This window comes from Hemitrygon akajei, unplaced genomic scaffold (assembly GCF_048418815.1).
Source record: "Hemitrygon akajei unplaced genomic scaffold, sHemAka1.3 Scf000050, whole genome shotgun sequence".
In the NCBI taxonomy this organism is placed as follows: domain Eukaryota; kingdom Metazoa; phylum Chordata; class Chondrichthyes; order Myliobatiformes; family Dasyatidae; genus Hemitrygon; species Hemitrygon akajei.
Window position 1 is genome coordinate 4,158,909 of NW_027331936.1, and position 18,088 is coordinate 4,176,996.

The 18,088-nt window shown below is 49.8% G+C and overlaps 1 protein-coding gene across 1 annotated transcript in view; it reads right to left on the minus strand.

Moving 5' to 3' along the window:
• Positions 1–4,068: 4,068 nt before the first annotated feature.
• The window catches only part of LOC140721095 (NACHT, LRR and PYD domains-containing protein 3-like), a 33,029-nt gene continuing 19,009 nt past the window's right edge, over positions 4,069–18,088 (minus strand). The window contains exons 5-8 of the mRNA XM_073035960.1: positions 16,352–16,518; positions 15,262–15,433; positions 15,112–15,162; positions 4,069–5,408 (exon numbers count right to left, since the gene is read on the minus strand). Coding sequence (XP_072892061.1) covers positions 4,099–5,408; positions 15,112–15,162; positions 15,262–15,433; positions 16,352–16,518 — 1,700 coding nt within the window. The 3' untranslated portion in view covers positions 4,069–4,098. The remainder of the gene's footprint in view (positions 5,409–15,111; positions 15,163–15,261; positions 15,434–16,351; positions 16,519–18,088) is intronic.

An 18,088-nucleotide genomic window follows, 5' to 3' on the forward strand; every position in this document is an offset into this window, starting at 1 on the left:
AGAGATATCCCACAGGAGAAAGGGGGATGGGAAAAAGAGATCGTACAGGAGGAATGGGGATGGGGAAGAGATCCTACAGGAGGAAGGGGGATGGGGAAGAGAGATCCCACAGGATGGGGGTTGGGTAAGAGAAATCCCACTGGAGGTAGGCGAATGGGGAAGAGAGATCCCACAGGATGAACGAGATGGGGAACACCGATGGCACAGGAGAAAGGCAAATGTGGAGGTAAATCGTACAGGAGGAGGGGAAAGGGGAGGAGAGATCCCACAGAAGGAATAGAGCTAAGTAAGAACGATCCCACAGGAGGAAGTGGAATGGGGAAGATAAATCCACAGGAGGAAGTGGATGTGGAAGAGAGTTCCCAAAGGCGGAAGGGGAAAGGGAAGAGGTCCCACAGAAGGAAGGGGGATGGCGAAGAAAGATCCCACACCAGGAAGGGAATGGAGAAGATTCCAAACGACGAAAGGGGATGGGGAACAGAGATCTCACATGAGGAAAGGAAATGGGGCAGAGAGATCCCACAGGAGGAAGGGGATGGGGAAGAGAGATCCGAGAGGAGGGGAGGCAATTTTGATCCCACAGGTGGAAGGATGATGGAACAGAGAGTTTCCACAGGAAGAAGGGAGATGGGGAAGAGACATCCCACAGGTGGCTGAGAAATGGGGAAGAGAGAACACACCGGTGGAATAGAGCTGGGGATAAGATAGCCCACAGTAGGAAGGAGATGGGGAACACAGATCAGACAGGAGGAAGGCGGATGTGGAAGGGAGGTCGTATAGGTGGAAGGGGGAAGGGGAGGAGAGATCCCACAGCATAAAGTGGATTTGGAAGAGATCCCACAGGAGGAATAGAGCTGAGGAAGAGAGATCCCACAGGAGGAAGTGGAATGGGGAACAGAAATCCCACAGGATGAAGGCGATATGGAAGAAAGTTCTCAGAGGAGGATGGGGGATGGTGATGAGAGATCCCACAGGAGGAAGGGGATAGAGAAAAGATCCCACAGAAGGAAGGGGGATGGGGAAGAAAGATCCCATACCAGGTAGGGGATGGGGAAAGAAAATTCCAAAAGAGGAAAGGGGATGGTCAAGAGAGATCCCACAGGGGGAAGGTGTTGGGAGAAGAGAAATCGTACAGAAGGATGGATGAGATGCGGAAGAGAGATACAACGGGATGAAGGGGGACGGGAACGAGAGTTTCCAAAGTAGGGAGGGCCGTGGGCAATTTTAATCCCACAGGAAGAAGAGGGCAGAGGAAGAGTGATCCCACTGGGAAAAGGGGATTGGAGAAGAGTGATCACACAGAATGAAGGATGGGATATCCCACAGGAGGAAGGCGGATGGGGAACCGAGGTCCCACAGAACGATAAAGGATAGGGAAGAGAGATCCCACAAGAGGAAGAGAAATGCGGAAGAGAGATCACACAGGAGGAATGGAGCTGGGAATGAGATATCTCACAGGAGGAAAGGAGCTGGGAATGAGATATCCCACAGGAGGAATGGAGCTGGGAATGAGATATCCCACTGGAGGAAGGCGATGGGGAATACAGATCCCACAGGAGGCAGGGGATGCGGAAGAGAGATCGTACAGGAGGAAGGGAATTTGGAAGAGATCCCACATAAGGAATAGAGTGATTCCACAGGAAGAAGTGGAATGGGTAAGTTAAATCCTACAGGAGGAAGGGAATGTGGAAAAGAGTTCCCCTAGAATGAAGAGAAATGTGAAAGAGAGATCCCACAGGAGGCTGTGCGTTATGGAAGAGAGATTCCACACAAAAAAGAGGGATGGTGAAGAGAGATCCCACAGGGGGAAGCGGTTTGGAGAAGTGAGGAATGGAAGGAAGGATGGGTTGCGGAAGAGAGATCCCACGGGATGAAGGGAGACGGGAACGACAGTTCCGAAAGTAGGGAGGTGTGTTGGCAATTTTGATCCCACAGGAGGAAGAGGATAGGGAAGAGAGATCCCACAGGAGGAAGGGGATGGGTAAGAGAGATTCCACAAGAGCAAGGGGGATGGGGAAGAGAGAGCCCATAGGAGGAATGAGCTGCGGAAGAGGTATCCCACAGGAGGAAGGGGGATGGGGAACAGAGATCCCACAGGTGGAAGGCGGATCTGGAAGGGAGATCGTACAGGAGGAACTCGGAAGGGTAGGGGAGATCCCACAGGAGGAACGGGATGGGGAAGAGTGATCCAATAGGCGGAATGGAATGGAGCTGGGAAAGAGATATCCCACAGGAAGAATGGGGATGGGGATGAGAGGTCCCACAGGAGGAAAGGGGATGGGGAAGAGATATCCCACAGTAGGAAGGGGGATGGGGAAGAGAGATCTCATAGGAGGAAGAGGGATGTGGAAGAGAGACACCACAGGAGGAATGGAGCTGTGGAAGAGATATCCCACAGGAAGAATGGGGATGGGGATGAGAGATCCCACTGGAGGAAGGAGATGGAGAATACAGATCGCACGGGAGGCAGGGGATGAGTAAGAGAAATCGTACAAGATGAAGGGTGAAGGAGAGGCGAGATCCCACAGGAGGAAGGGGAATGGGGAAATGGGATCCCACTGGAGGAAGGGGGATGGGGATGAGAGATCCCACAGGAGGAAGGGGGTTGGGGATGATAGATTCCGCAGCAGGAAGGCTGATGGGGAAGAGAGTTCCCACAGGAGGAAGGGGATGGGTAAGAGAGATTCCCCAGAAGGAATGGAGCTGTGGAAGAGATATCCCACAGGAAGAAGTAGAATGGGGACGTTAAATCCCACATGAGGAAGGGAATGAGGAAGAGAGTTCCCCTAGGATGAAAGGAAATGGGGAAGAGAGATCCCACAGTTGGAAGGGGAATGGGGAAGAGTGATCCATAGTGGTAAGGGGGTTGTGGAATTGAAATCCCACGGGAGGAAAGCGGTGCGGGGACGAGAGTTCCGACAGGAGGGAGGGGTGTGGGCAATTTTGATCCGACAGGAGGAAGGGGCATGGGGAAGAAAGATCCCACAGGTGGAAGAGGAAGAGAGATCCCTCTGGAGAAGGAAATGTGGAAGAGATCCCACAGGAGGAAGGGGATGGAGAAGAGAGATCACCCAGGAGAAACTGGGACTGAGAGGAGAGATCCCACGGGAGGAAGTGGGATGGAGAAGAGTCATCCACAGGAGGAAGAGGTTAAGGAAGGTGGTTGAGGAAGAGATGTCCCACAGGAGGATCGGAGGGAAGAAGCCGATCCTAAAAGATAGATTGTACGGTATAGGTGTTATGAACCTAGGATTATAACGAGACAGGACATGTGCCTATGGGGTTTGGGTATCTTGTAGTGAGCACTGTCACACAAGTTGACTGATGGTGATATTCACACACGGGGAAGGGCAGGGGAGGACAATCTCACAATGGTATTTATTTCCTTTTCACTGGGACAGTCTGCTGACGGTCTCTTCTCCCTCACCGGGAAGGGGGTGTGAATCTCTGACCCACCTGCTGCAGTCAGTGTCAGTCTGGGTGTCAGTAACAGTGAGAAGGAACATTGTCAATGGACGTGTCACAGGCAGTGAGAAACACGGCCATTCCTGTGATTTACTGCCATTAAACCAATGGCCGTTGTTCACTGATCAGATGAAGTTTTATCCAAATTACTTAGCATTGAATGAAGACAATGGAATAAGTTCAGAGTGTGAGAAAAATCAAGTTACCTCAAATCCAAGCACTTGTGCAGCCCGGGTCCCAGCCGCTGGATCCCTTCACATTGAATGTTGCAAACCTGCATTTGGAGGGATTTTATTGTATCACAGAGTCCGATGACATGAGACAGGACCGCGCAGTCAATCGGGGTCAGTGTCATCCCATTGAATGAAAGTGTTTCCACAGATCCCAGTGCGGCCTGAGCCAGTCCACGATTCTGAGACTCAAACACGTAGTGCAATGTGTTCAGGAGGCTCCTTTTACCAGCTTCACTCCATGTGTTTCCACTCTGACATTTCATCTCCTCTTTCACCCAGTCAATCACCCGGCAGGTTGTTTCATTAGGAAATGGACCCAGAAACTCCTCCAGGCCCCGAGTTGTCATTGGGGAGGAGAGACCAGCAACAAAACGGAGAAATACCTCAAATCGTCCATCTGTCATGTTGGGGGTTTAGTGAGGAATTTCAGGATATCCCCGGGATGTAGATTCAGGAATTGTGCGACTGCAGCTACAAACTCTTGGATGGTGAGGTGTGGGAATGTGTACACCACACACCGGGCAGAATCCTCTCTCTCCAAAAGCTCCATCAGGAACCCGGACAGGAACTGGGAAGGCTGCAGATTGTAGTTGATCAAATCTCCATCTGTAAACACAATCTTCTTCTCGGACACCCCTCTGAAGGCCATCTGACCAACCCTGAGTAACACATCACGGGGGTTCTCAATCTCACGGCCGTGGTTTTTCAGGATGCTGTAAATACAGTAAGAGTACAGCTGGGTGATGGTCTTGGGAACTCGCTGTGGGTCCCTGACTCTTTGTGTGAAGAAGGGGCCCAGTGCCAGAGCGAGGATCCAGCAGTAGGAGGGGTTGTAGCTCATGGTGTACAGGATCTCGTTCTCTTCCACGTGTTTGCAAACAGCTGCTGCGACCGTCTGATCTTCAAAATACCTTATGAAATATTCCTTCCGTTCCTCACCTGAAAATCCCATGATTTCAGCCCAAGCACTGATCTTTGCCTTTTCCAATAAATGTAACGCAGTGGGGCGGGTGGTCACCAGCACTGAACACCCTGGGAGCAGCTTGCCCTGGATTAAACTGTACACGATGTCAGACACTTCACACCACCACTCGGGATCTGGACACTGGTGCTTGGGTTCTGTATCTCTCCGACTGTCAGCAAAATCGATTTTGTGCTTGAATTCATCCAAACCATCGAATATAAACAGCAATCCCTCTGGGTTCTTCCAGACCTCTCTCAGTAAATCACCAAAGTAAGGATATTTATCCAGAATCAGTTCCCTCAGGTTTATTCTGCAGTTAATGGAGTTTAAATCCCAGAATTTGAAACTGAAGACAAACTGGAATTGTTGGTATATTTTTCCCGTCGCCCAGTCATAAACAATCTTTTGTATCATTGTTGTTTTCCCAATTCCCGCGACTCCGGAGACTGCTGCTGAACTTCCAGATTTGTATTTACTCAGGGAAAAGCTGCTCTGGAACAACTGATCTGTCCGGATTTCTTTCAGCTCTCTGCGGAGATGTTTTACTCTCCACTCGTCTTGGTCTCTGCCTCTTGCCAGCAGCTCATGTTCCACCAGTATCCGATCTCGAACAGTAGAAATGACCGTGAGCTCAGCGTATCGATCAACCAGCTGGAAAACCTTCACCTTCTCCCTCATCAGGATCGTGTTCGCTTTCAGTGTTTCAGTTTGTTCCTGCAGAGTCTCCTTGTGTTTCTGTTGAACATCTTCAATGGAAACAGACAGTGGACAAAATGTTGGATGCCTCAAAGCAGATCTCTGTATTTAAACACAATAACTCAAAGCTATTGCATTAATTGAAATAGTCAAAGGATTTTCGTAGAGTAAAGTAAGTTTGATTATCAGAGCCTTGACTGGACAGAGAGGCCTGGTCTAGATAAACATCAGATCATCACATTTCACTATTAACTGTCCTGTGAAGGTGAGTTTACTGGCTCCCTCTCGCTACAGCCACATATATCACTGTTCCTGTGGAAGAAACTTTTCATCCCCAGTGTTGATGTGACGTATGGAGATAGAGAAGAGGGTAGTGGGCATTCTGTCACAGGAACAGGTCGGGGAATCACAGCTCCACCGTCCCTCCCACCGTCATTGATTCAAAATGCAAAGAAGTAGCTTTGCTGATCAGCACGTGCACTGTGGATGGGTGGTTGGGAGAGGAAATGTCAATACTTTGTTCAGGAGATTGAGACACAAAATGCAGTTAATTCACACCTTCCATCATTCAGATGCTGCTCAGCTCACTGAGTCCCTCCAGAAAATGGTCTGAGACGGCAGATCTGCAGTCTCGTGTCTCTTAAAGAGTCTGTGTTGTAAATACTCAACAGATTCAAGATTGAGGATACACGCGGAAAGGAAAAGGGAATACTTGTTATTCCGGATCTTATGTAACACAGAAAACTCAGATAAGGTATGCAATGGAAAGCACAATAAATATAAATACATACGATACAGGAGTCACTCTGACCTCAGGTGGTCCTGACTGTAAATTTTCAAAGCGTGCTGGTGGTGGGGTGGGGGTGTTAGTTGTGGAGGGGTGGCTTAGTCATTGGTGGTGTTGATGGGTCTTACTGCTTGAGGAAAGTAACTGATTTTGAGTCTGGTGGTCCTGCTGCGGATGCTACGTCGCTTCCTCCCTCATGGGAGAGGGGCAAACAGCCCATAGGCAGGATAGGTGGCATCCTTCCTCCCTCATGGGAGAGGGGTAAACAGCCCATAGGCAGGATAGGTGGCATCCTTCCTCCCTCATGGGAGAGGGGTAAACAGCCCATAGACAGGATAGGTGGGATCCTTCCACCCTCATGGGAGAGGGGCAAACAGCCCATAGGCAGGATAGGTGGGATCCTTCCTCCCTCATGGGAGAGGGGTAAACAGCCCACAGACAGGATAGGTGGGATCCTTCCTCCCTCATGAGAGAGGGACAAACAGCCCACAGGCAGGATAGATGGGATCCTTCCTCCCTCATGGGAGAGGGGCAAACAGCCCATAGGCAGGATAGGTGGGATCCTTCCTCCCTCATGGGAGAGGGGCAAACAGCCCATAGACAGGATAGGTGGGATCCTTCCTCCCTCATGGGAGAGGGACAAACAGCCCATAGACAGGATAGGTGGGATCCTTCCTCCCTCATGGGAGAGGGGCAAACAGCCCATAGGCAGGATAGGTTGGATCCTTCCTCCCTCATGGGAGAGGGGCAAACAGCCCATAGGCAGGATAGGTGGTATCCTTCTTCCCTCATGGGAGAGGGGCAAACAGCCCATAGACAGGATAGGTGGGATCCTTCCTCCCTCATGGGAGAGGGGCAAACAGCCCATAGACAGGATAGGTGGGATCCTTCCTCCCTCATGGGAGAGGGACAAACAGCCCACAGGCAGGATAGATGGGATCCCTCCCTCATGGGAGAGGGGCAAACAGCCCATAGACAGGATAGGTGGGATCCTTCCTCCCTCATGGGAGAGGGGCAAACAGCCCATAGGCAGGATAGGTGGGATCCTTCCTCCCTCATGGGAGAGGGGCAAACAGCCCATAGGCAGGATAGGTGGGATCCTTCCACCCTCATGGGAGAGGGACAAACAGCCCATAGACAGGATAGGTGGGATCCTTCCTCCCTCATGGGAGAGGGGCAAACAGCCCATAGGATAGGTGGGATCCTTCCTCCCTCATGGGAGAGGGGCAAACAGCCCATAGACAGGATAGGTGGGATCCTTCCTCCCTCATGGGAGAGGGGCAAACAGCCCATAGGCAGGATAGGTGGGATCCTTCCTCCCTCATGGGAGAGGGGCAAACAGCCCATAGGCAGGATAGGTGGGATCCTTCCTCCCTCATGGGAGAGGGGCAAACAGCCCATAGACAGGATAGGTGGGATCCTTCCTCCCTCATGGGAGAGGGGCAAACAGCCCATTGGCAGGATAGGTGGGATCCTTCCTCCCTCATGGGAGAGGGGCAAACAGCCCACAGGCAGGATAGATGGGACCCTTCCTCCCTCATGGGAGAGGGGCAAACAGCCCATAGGCAGGATAGGTGGGATCCTTCCTCCCTCATGGGAGAGGGGCAAACAGCCCACAGGCAGGATAGATGGGACCCTTCTCCCTCATGGGAGAGGGGCAAACAGCCCATAGACAGGATAGGTGGGATCCTTCCTCCCTCATGGGAGAGGGACAAACAGCCCATAGACAGGATAGATGGAATCCTTCCTCCCTCATGGGAGAGGGACAAACAGCCCATAGGCAGGATAGGTGGGATCCTTCCTCCCTCATGGGAGAGGGGCAAACAGCCCATAGGCAGGATAGGTGGGATCCTTCCTCCCTCATGGGAGAGGGGCAAACAGCCCATAGACAGGATAGGTGGGATCCTTCCTGAGGCTCTTGGCCCTTTTCCGGAGCCTTTCTGTATATACGTCCCTGATGGAAGGTAGGCTGGGTGTCCCGGTGATGCGTTGGGCTGTTTTGACTACCCGTTGTTGAGCCTCCCAGTCCGCCACATTTATGCAGCATGTTGGCCTGCCCTCTGCAGCACAGCTGTACAAGGACTGGAGTGTGGATGTGAGTACAGGTCAGACAAGGTCTGTGGAAAGTGCAGGAAGGGGAGGTGCTACTGGTCTGTGACTTTAAATACACGTTTGAAAACCATGTCGATTACAGGTCTGGTGCTGAAGAAGAGAGCAGAGACCGAGGAATTTCACTAGCAGGTGGTTCAGGATTTCAGCTGTCATAGGACCAGAATAGAACACAGAACAGCACAGGAATAGACCCATCGGCCCAGAACCTTGCCACATTAAACATTTAACTCTTATTATTCCTTTTTACCAAAATACTTTATCATACAGTATATTTCCCAGCACTGTATTCCATCTGCCACTTTATGCTCATTCTTCTAATTTGTCTATGACCTACTGCAATCGCATTGCTTCCTCACCACTACCGATCCCTCCACCTATCTTTGTATCATCCGTAAACTTTGCCTCAAAGCCATCAGTTCCATTATCTAAATCATTGACGAACAATGTGAAAAGTAGTGGTCCCAATACTAATCCCTGAGGAAAATCACCAGTCACCGACAGCCAAACAGAAAAAGCTTATTTTTATTCCCACTCCCTGCCTCTTGGCTGCTGGTCATTCCGCTAACCCTGCCAGTAACTTTCCTGTAATGCCATTGGAGTTAAGCAGCCTGATGTATGGAAACATCCAAACTCATTTTGAAAATCCATGTAAATGACATCTGCTACATCTCCTTTGTCCACACTGCTTTGTACTTTCTCAGAAAACTCGAGCAGATTTGTCAGACATGATTTCCCTTCACAGAAAACATGCTGACTTTGACATATTTTGTCATTAGTTTCCAAATACCACGAAACATCCTTAATAATAGACTCCAATACTTTTGCACTGAACTTAGACTAACTGGCCTATAATTTCATCTCGTTTGCCTTCCTCCCTTCTTAAAGTTTCGTTGTTGCATTTTGTTAGATTTTAAAAGCTTCCCAATCAACCAACTTCCCACTCACTTTTGATACCTTATATTGTGTTTCCTTGGTTTTTACGCGGCCCTAGTTGCCTTTTAAGGTCTTCTTTACTTTAAGCCCCCTGATAAGATATGGTTCTGACAGTGTGTCAGGACCCTGACAGGGATCTGTGGGATCTCAACGTGGAATCGAATCCTGTCCTGGGTGTGTGGGATCTCACGGTATATCTGGAATCTGCCAATTGTGTGTGGGGTTTCACAATGTGTCCGGACCCTGCCAGGGATGTGTTGGGTCTCACAGTGTGCCAGGACCCTGTCAGGGGTGTGTGCGGTCTCACAGTGTGCCAGGACCCTGTCAGGGGTGTGTGTGGTCTCACAGTGTGTCAGGACCCTGTCAGGTGTGTGTGGAGTCCAACAATGTGTGAGCACACTGACAGGGCTGTATGGGGTCTCACAGTGTGCCAAGACCCTGCCAGGGTTGTGTGGGGTCACCCAGTGTGTCAGAAACCTGCCAAAGGTGTGTGGGGTCACAGTGCTTCAGGACACTGTCAGGGGTTTGTGGGGTCTCACGGTGTGTCGGGTACCTGGCAGCGATGTGTGGGGTCTGAAGGTGTTTTAGGAGACTGCCAGGTGTATGTGGAGTCTCACCGGGTGTCAGGACCCTGTCAGGGTTATGTGGGGGGTCTCCCAGTATGCCAGGACCCTGTCAGGAAACATATGTCTCTCCAATTAACATATCAAACGTCTTCTGAAAATCCAAGTAAATGATTTCCACTGCCTCTCCTTTCCCTTCATAGAAACTACACTGACTTTGGCTTATTTTATCATTAGGCTCCAAATATCTCGAAACTTTAACCTTAATAATAGAGTCCAACACATTGCAATCACCGAGGTTCGGCTAACTGGCTCATAATTTTACAAAGAAGAGAAAATTTGTAAATGCTAGAAATCCAAGCAAGGCGGGGAAAAAGCTGGAGGGAGGAGATGGGCGGGCAAGGAGATAACATGAGGGAAGAACGACGTGAAGGGGGGGGTGCAAGCATCACCGGAAGTTTGAGAAATCGATGCTCATGCCATCACGTTGGAGGCTAATCAAACGGAACATAAGTTGTTGTTCCTCGATCCTGATTGTGGCCTTATCCCGACACTGCTGGAGCCCATGGATAAACATATCGGAATGGGAATGGGAAATAAACTGGGCGGCCAGCGGGAGATCTCGGTTTTTCAGGCGGGCGGAGTTAGATGCTCGGCGAAGATGCCTCGCAATCTATGTCGGATCTCACCGATATACAAGAGGCCACACCGCGTGCATCTACACCTCCCTTTGCTGCTCACCTGCCCCCCCCCCCCCCCCAAAGTTTTTTCTTTCTTCCATGGCCTGCTGTTTCTTTTACCAATCATATTCGTAGCTCATTGCTCCATGCCACCCCTCCCCCTTCATCTCACCTATCGCTGGAGATTCTTTACACCCCTCCCCCAGCTTTCAAAGTTACTCCTCGGGTTTTTTTTTCTGCAGTCTTGCCGAAGTATTTCGGTTCGAAACGTACACTGTACTTTCTGCATTGATGCTCCCAGGATTTTGTGCGCGTTAGCCTATCATTTCCATTTCTTTCGGCTTCCCCCTTTTTATGCTTCATTTGATGCCTTTTGTTAGATTTTAAAAGCTTTCCAATCAACCAGCTTCCCAGGCACTTCTGCTACCTTATAGTACGTTTACTGTCAGGGGTACCTGGGGTCTCACAGGTTGTCAGGACCACGACAGGGGTGTGTGTGGCGTCAGTGTGTCAGGACCCTGCCGGCGTGTGTGTGTGTGGCCTCACAGTGTGTCAGGACCCTGCCGGCGTGTGTGTGTGTGGCCTCACAGTGTGTCAGGAGCCTGCCGGCGTGTGTGTGGCCTCACAGTGTGTCAGGGCCCTGCCGGCGTGTGTGTGGCGTCACAGTGTGTTAGGACCCTGCCGGCGTGCGTGTGTGGCCTCACAGTGTGTCCGGACCCTGCCGGCGTGCGTGTGTGGCCTCACAGTATGTCAGGACCCTGCCGGCGTGTGTGTGTGTGGCCTCACAGTGTGTCAGGACCCTGCCGGCGTGTGTGTGGCCTCACAGTGTGTCAGGACCCTGCCGGCGTGTGTGTGGCCTCACAGTGTGTCAGGAGCCTGCCGGCGTGTGTGTGGCCTCACAGTGTGTCAGGACCCTGCCGGCGTGCGTGTGGCGTCACAGTGTGTCAGGACCCTGTCGGCGTGTGTGTGGCCTCACAGTGTGTCAGGACCCTGCCGGCGTGTGTGTGGCCTCACAGTATGTCAGGACCCTGCCGGCGTGTGTGTGTGTGGCCTCACAGTGTGTCAGGACCCTGCCGGCGTGTGTGTGGCCTCACAGTGTGTCAGGACCCTGCCGGCGTGTGTGTGGCGTCACAGTGTGTCAGGACCCTGCCGGCGTGTGTGTGGCGTCACAGTGTGTTAGGACCCTGCCGGCGTGCGTGTGTGTGGCCTCACAGTGTGTCAGGACCCTGCCAGCGTGTGTGTGTGTGTGGCCTCACAGTGTGTCAGGACCCTGCCGGCGTGTGTGTGTGTGTGGCCTCACAGTGTGTCAGGACCCTGCCGGCGTGTGTGTGTGTGGCCTCACAGTGTGTCAGGACCCTGCCAGCGTGTGTGTGTGTGTGGCCTCACAGTGTGTCAGGACCCTGCCAGCGTGTGTGTGTGTGTGGCCTCACAGTGTGTCAGGACCCTGCCGGCGTGTGTGTGTGTGGCCTCACAGTGTGTTAGGACCCTGCCGGCGTGTGTGTGGCGTCACAGTGTGTTAGGACCCTGCCGGCGTGCGTGTGTGGCCTCACAGTATGTCAGGACCCTGCTGGCGTGTGTGTGTGTGTGTGGCCTCACAGTGTGTCAGGACCCTGCCAGCGTGTGTGTGTGTGTGGCCTCACAGTGTGTCAGGACCCTGCCAGCGTGTGTGTGTGTGTGGCCTCACAGTGTGTCAGGACCCTGCCGGCGTGTGTGTGTGTGGCCTCACAGTGTGTTAGGACCCTGCCGGCGTGTGTGTGGCGTCACAGTGTGTTAGGACCCTGCCGGCGTGCGTGTGTGGCCTCACAGTATGTCAGGACCCTGCTGGCGTGTGTGTGTGTGTGTGGCCTCACAGTGTGTCAGGACCCTGCCGGCGTGTGTGTGTGTGGCCTCACAGTGTGTCAGGACCCTGCCGGCGTGTGTGTGGCGTCACAGTGTGTCAGGACCCTGCCGGCGTGTGTGTGGCGTCACAGTGTGTTAGGACCCTGTCGGCGTGCGTGTGTGGCCTCACAGTATGTCAGGACCCTGCCGGCGTGTGTGTGTGTGTGGCCTCACAGTGTGTCAGGAGCCTGCCGGCGTGTGTGTGTGTGTGGCTTCACAGTGTGTCAGGAGCCTGCCGGCGTGTGTGTGTGTGGCCTCACAGTGTGTCAGGGCCCTGCCGGCGTGTGTGTGGCGTCACAGTGTGTCAGGACCCTGCCGGCGTGTGTGTGGCCTCACAGTGTGTTAGGACCCTGCCGGCGTGTGTGTGTGTGTGTGTGGCCTCACAGTGTGTCAGGACCCTGCCGGCGTGTGTGTGGCCTCACAGTGTGTCAAGATGCATGGGGTCTTCAATGAACGTATTCAAGTGAGATAGGGAAAGTAGGAAAACATTGATTGTGGAAATATTTGCTTTAGAGAATGTGACAGTGGTAGAAATAATGTTCTTCAATAATCAGGAAGAGAATCTGCTTCATATTCAGAAATGGGTGTAGGAATTTCACTGCTCCCTCGGCAAACCGCATAAAGAAACGTGAAGAAAAAGGTTGCAGGCAAATTGTAGAGAATTACCAAATCCCAAGGGAGAAACTAAGGGGTTTCATTATCTGAATGTGGACTGGAAAAGCATTAACACAGGTGACGGAAATGTGAGCAGTTTGAAAACTTCCTCCGGTGCCATTCGAAAATTAACATCTTTGGAATTCTTTCTTGTAAATGACACAGGCTGTATGAGGGTTGTGGTCAAGATTCCCCAACCCCCATACAGGGTTGTTCAAAGCCATCGAGTAATCAGTTAAAATATGGGCTACAGTAAAATTATCAATTTCTACGATATCTGTATTTCCTTCGCTCTCTCCTCTGTTGAATGTGCAGTTGAGTTATCCAACTCAGTCTGCGAATATGAAACTTCACAATCTCTTGAGCCCATTCACTGCCCCGGGCTCCATTTTCACCGACACAATGTGCTTACGGATGTAGTGAGTTTCTTATCCAGATGATCACAATTTAATTAATTACAATATTATTTATAGATATTTTCAGTCCTTTCACCTTCCTTGCCGCAATCCCACAAACCTCGGTTTCTCTGTCCTAATTCCCATATCTCACCCTTCCACAGTGTCCATCACACATCACATCAATTTCAGCTTCTGTGGAATGAGCTGAGCATTTTGTCTCAAATCGCAGCCTCACTAACACTGTCTCCTGATGGAAATCACAAGATTATCGAGTGGGAAATTAAACTGGATAACTTTAGCAGTGTTTGCACTAAAGGGTTGCAGATATGAAGAGAGTGGGGTTCATATGCTGCTCTGGGATCAAACAGATTAGTTGTAGTGTTACCTGCTTTTCTCATTATATGGATGCTGTCACTGTAATTTTGTGGCGAGAACCTCAATGGACTTCCGGTTCTAAAAATGATGACCTGCAGGTTCTGATGGAGTTTAGAAAACTGATTTAGGATGAGGGCTGTACTGCCGGATGCATGGCTGTAGGGAAATAATTTCACCTTTCGGAGTAAGAAATTTCCCATTGTTTTGCTCCTCAGATTGCCCTTTTCTCCAGTCTGACCCCGGTGAAGGGATCTGTTGTTGCGGGACCTTGAGAGGAGTGAATTAGTTCTTGGAAATGAGACAGGCTGAATGTGGGTGTTGGCCTAGATTCTTTATATTTCTGTTCAAGGGCTTCAAGCGATCAGTTAAAACATTGGTTACTGTAAGTTTAATAATTTTTACGATATCTGTCTTTGCTTCACTCTCTCCTCTGTTAAATGTGCAGTTCAGTAATCGAATTCAGTCTGAGATTATGAAGCCTGACAATCTCTTGAGCCCATGGACTGCCCCGGGCTCCATTTTCACTGACACAATGTGTTTACGGATGTAGTGAGTTTCTTATCCAGACGGTCACAATTTAATTAATTGGAATATTATTTATAGATATTTTCAGTCCTTTCCACCTTCCTTGCCGCAATCCCACAACCCTCAGTTTCCCTGTCCTAATTCCCATCTCTCACCCTTCCACAGTGTCCATCACACATCACATCAATTTCAGCTTCTGTGGACTGCGCCGAGGATTTTGTCCCCCATCATACCCTCAGTAACACTGTCTCCTGATGGAATTCACAGGATTATTTAGTGGGAAATTAAACTGGATAACTGTAGCAGAGTTTGCACTAAGGGAGTGCAGATGTGAACAAAGTGGGGTTCATATGCTGCTTTGGGGTTGGACAGACGAGGTGGGGTGTTACCTGCTTTTCTCATTAAATTATCATTGTAATTCTGTGACGAGAACTTCAATGGACTTCCGTTTCTAAAAAAGATCATCTGTAGGATCTGAGGGAATTTAGAAAACTGATTTGGGGTGAGGGCTGTACTGGGAGTTGTGTGGTTGTAGGGAAAGTATTTCACCTTTCAGAGTAAGACATTTCCCACAGTGTCTTGCCATCTTCTCCATTCTGACCCCAGAGGAGAAATCTGCTTTTGCGGGATCCAGAGAGCCGTGATCCCATTCAGCAAACTCACCAACTCTCTGAGTTGATCCTCATAATGTCCTGTGAAAACTCTCCCTCCAGCAAACATGTTTCCATGTGTCTCACTGTGCGCTGTGTCACGGTGGAACGTTTACCTGATCAAATCCCCGTGGCTCAACAACGACATGACCCTACATAATATCAACCTTTGGTGGAAACAGCGGTTTCTTCACTTACCTTTCAGCTCACTGGGAATCTCCGGTACGGGTTGATGGACCGGAACACAACCTGTTCAGATTTAAAATAAATTGACACGCTTCAATTCCTCAAATTATAAGTATGTAATGTTTGAATCCAAAATTAAATTAATCTCTGATTCTATCTCACCATGTTCCTGTATTTCTTTCAGTATTTTGTCAAACTTTGGGACACCAATCCGCATTTTCACAAAGGTTTCCCACATCACCCTCCGGGCGCGGGAGCCTTTCTCCATCACCAGGCTCAGGAGGAGTTTAGAACTGTCCGCCCGCTCTCCCTTATCTGCGAGATCAGAGATTTTCTGTGAAGAGTAACAGTGAACATATTGGGGACTGACAGATTCACACAGAGAATGTGAAGTAAATGATGTGCTCTGTAACGGGATCACACTGAGTAGTCACCCGGACGGGTGCTGATCCTGTCTGGACATGGACTGTACATTCTGAGTGCAGAGCACACGGAGGGACATTCACCGTCAACCTGGTCCACCAGTCAATGAGATCCTGGCTGGTCTGTGAACGCTTCATTGAAGTGCCTCCAAATCCATAAATAATTCCTCACTGGATTCACAGTGTAAAACAGAAATCAGAAAATACCATCACAAATTAGGAAAGAAGTCAGGCGGGCATTTATAACCGAGTGAGCGGTCTCGGAAAAGTTGCAGAAAGACGATGTGATTCATTTCCTCAGTCCGCCAGTGTCCAACATGACAGCGGATTACCGGCTGACACCTGATGCCTTTTCTTTGCCTTTCCCAGTGGAGGTTTATTCAGTGATTACACATTACAACATGGCAGTATTCCCCGATTCACACTGTTTTCAGTTACAGTTTGTAACACAATCATCTCCACCCAGAACAGAACACACTCGAGCTCCTGTGGTATCCGCTGATAATATTCCAGTTCTCACTGACATCCTGCACTTACGCTTCACGTTCATCCCAAACCCAAACCTCCTGTCATATTTCCATTTAATACTGTAAGCCCACACAACTGTTACCTGCTCAACTCACTCTGAACATTGAGCAGCCACCCACCAGTCCGCGGGGTCTTTACACCCCTTTCTATCACTCGTTCAGATTCACATGTTTGTGATTGTATGTACAGTATTTATTTCCCTGTTGTTCTTTTGTCTAACTTAATATCCGATGAGTGAGAGTCCCGACACCCATCAGTCCTGTGATGTGTGAAAATTCAAACTCATTCTCCCTCCCACTCACCCGATGTTTCACTCCGTTGAACTGATTCTCGGCCGTTAACGCCAGGCTCACTCCGTGCACCCCTCCTTCCATCGCCTGCTCCAGCCTGTCCCGGTAGAAATCCGTCAACTGCAGCAGCTGGAAATCGTTCCAGCTTGCCAGGAGCTCGGTGATCACTGAGCTCGGACCTGTGAAGGAAAATAAGGAGCATTAAAGAAATTACTGACCCCATATTGGGCAGCAGCTTTCCCTCTGGAACATAAAGATCACCAAATGCAGTCCTGTATATATATACACACATACGAACGTACATACATACATACATAGAGGGGGGAAGGGAGGAGGAACGGCTCGGGCCGGAGAGAGGGGGTGGATAGGTTATGGAAGGAGTTATTGTTCCACAATAATATACCTCTCTGTTTTGAAAGGACTGTTTATTGCTGAGAATATAGTAACCATCACCATCACTCTCCTGGTACTGCTCATCACCACCGCTTTTCTCGGGGTTACTGTCTGCCTGCCTGGTCAACCCCTTTCTCAGCAAATCTCTGGGATTTGTCACAAAATGCTGGAGGTTCTCAGCAGGTCAGGCAGCATCTTTGGAGGAGAATAAACAATCAACGTTTTGGGCCAAGGCCCTGATTCCGTCTGGAAATGAGGGGACAGAAATTCTAGATACTGCCTTATTGCTTTCTATTCCTCGTGTTCCTGATCCGAAATGTCAACTGTTTATTTATCTCCATGGATGCTGCCTGACTTCGTGAATTCCACCAATATTTTGTGTGACTTTCTGTTGCTCAAAACTTTCAGCATCTGCAGAGTGGTTGCGTTTTGGAATACCTCGCAGTTTTAATGTGTATCACAAACTGTGAGAGGAGCAGGAGCAGACAGTAATTGTACCCCTTCCACGGGTTTCTGTTTCCCCCCTAGAAATGTTAACTCTCTCACCTCTCTGGCCAGTTTTCAGAAATATTTTGTGAATTGCCGATATTGAATAAAACCCAGGCAGAGAGTCAGCAGAGTATTATAGATTAAAATAATTCACCAGCAAAACCATGTCCTTTCCTGATGTTACTAGAACTCAGTAGAACTCCTCCCCTGCCCACTCCTTGAACCATTTTTGCTGCTCGTCTTCAGAATTTGCTGCTCTGTAACAAAGCAAATTAACAGGAGGATCAGAAATTAATCAAGACGTAAAGGGGAACACCGTTTTGTATTTAAGCAGAGCCAAACACTTCCGAACATGTTCTATGTTGCGTATTCATGATGCTTTTTATGGTCGCATCAGTGACGGTGTGGTAAATGCGAAGGGAATCAGTTGCATATTTGTGCTTTGTCCAGTGCAGTACACAGCTGGGGAGTGACTGATGTTAAATTTGTGCTTTGTCCAGTGCAGTACACAGCTGGGGATTGACGGGTGTTATATTTTCTTATTATTATTCACTCAAATACGCCGAACTGACGCTTGGGTGCAGTTCAGATTCAACGCTTCAAGATTGTATGTTTGCTGATAAAGGATCGAATACATATCACCGACTTCTGCAACGATCAGCATTGGAGCTGAGGACACGTCGTGCAAGCATAACAAATCGATGGGGGTCTCCAGGAATGGCAACGTGGCTTGGTTAGATTTCAACGCGACATTCTCAACAGATATTTCTGAATCTGCCGATCATTTAAAATATTCTGAGGTACTTAATGAATACTTGCCCTCAGTATTCACCAGTGAAAAGGACATTGGAAATTGTGGAAATGACT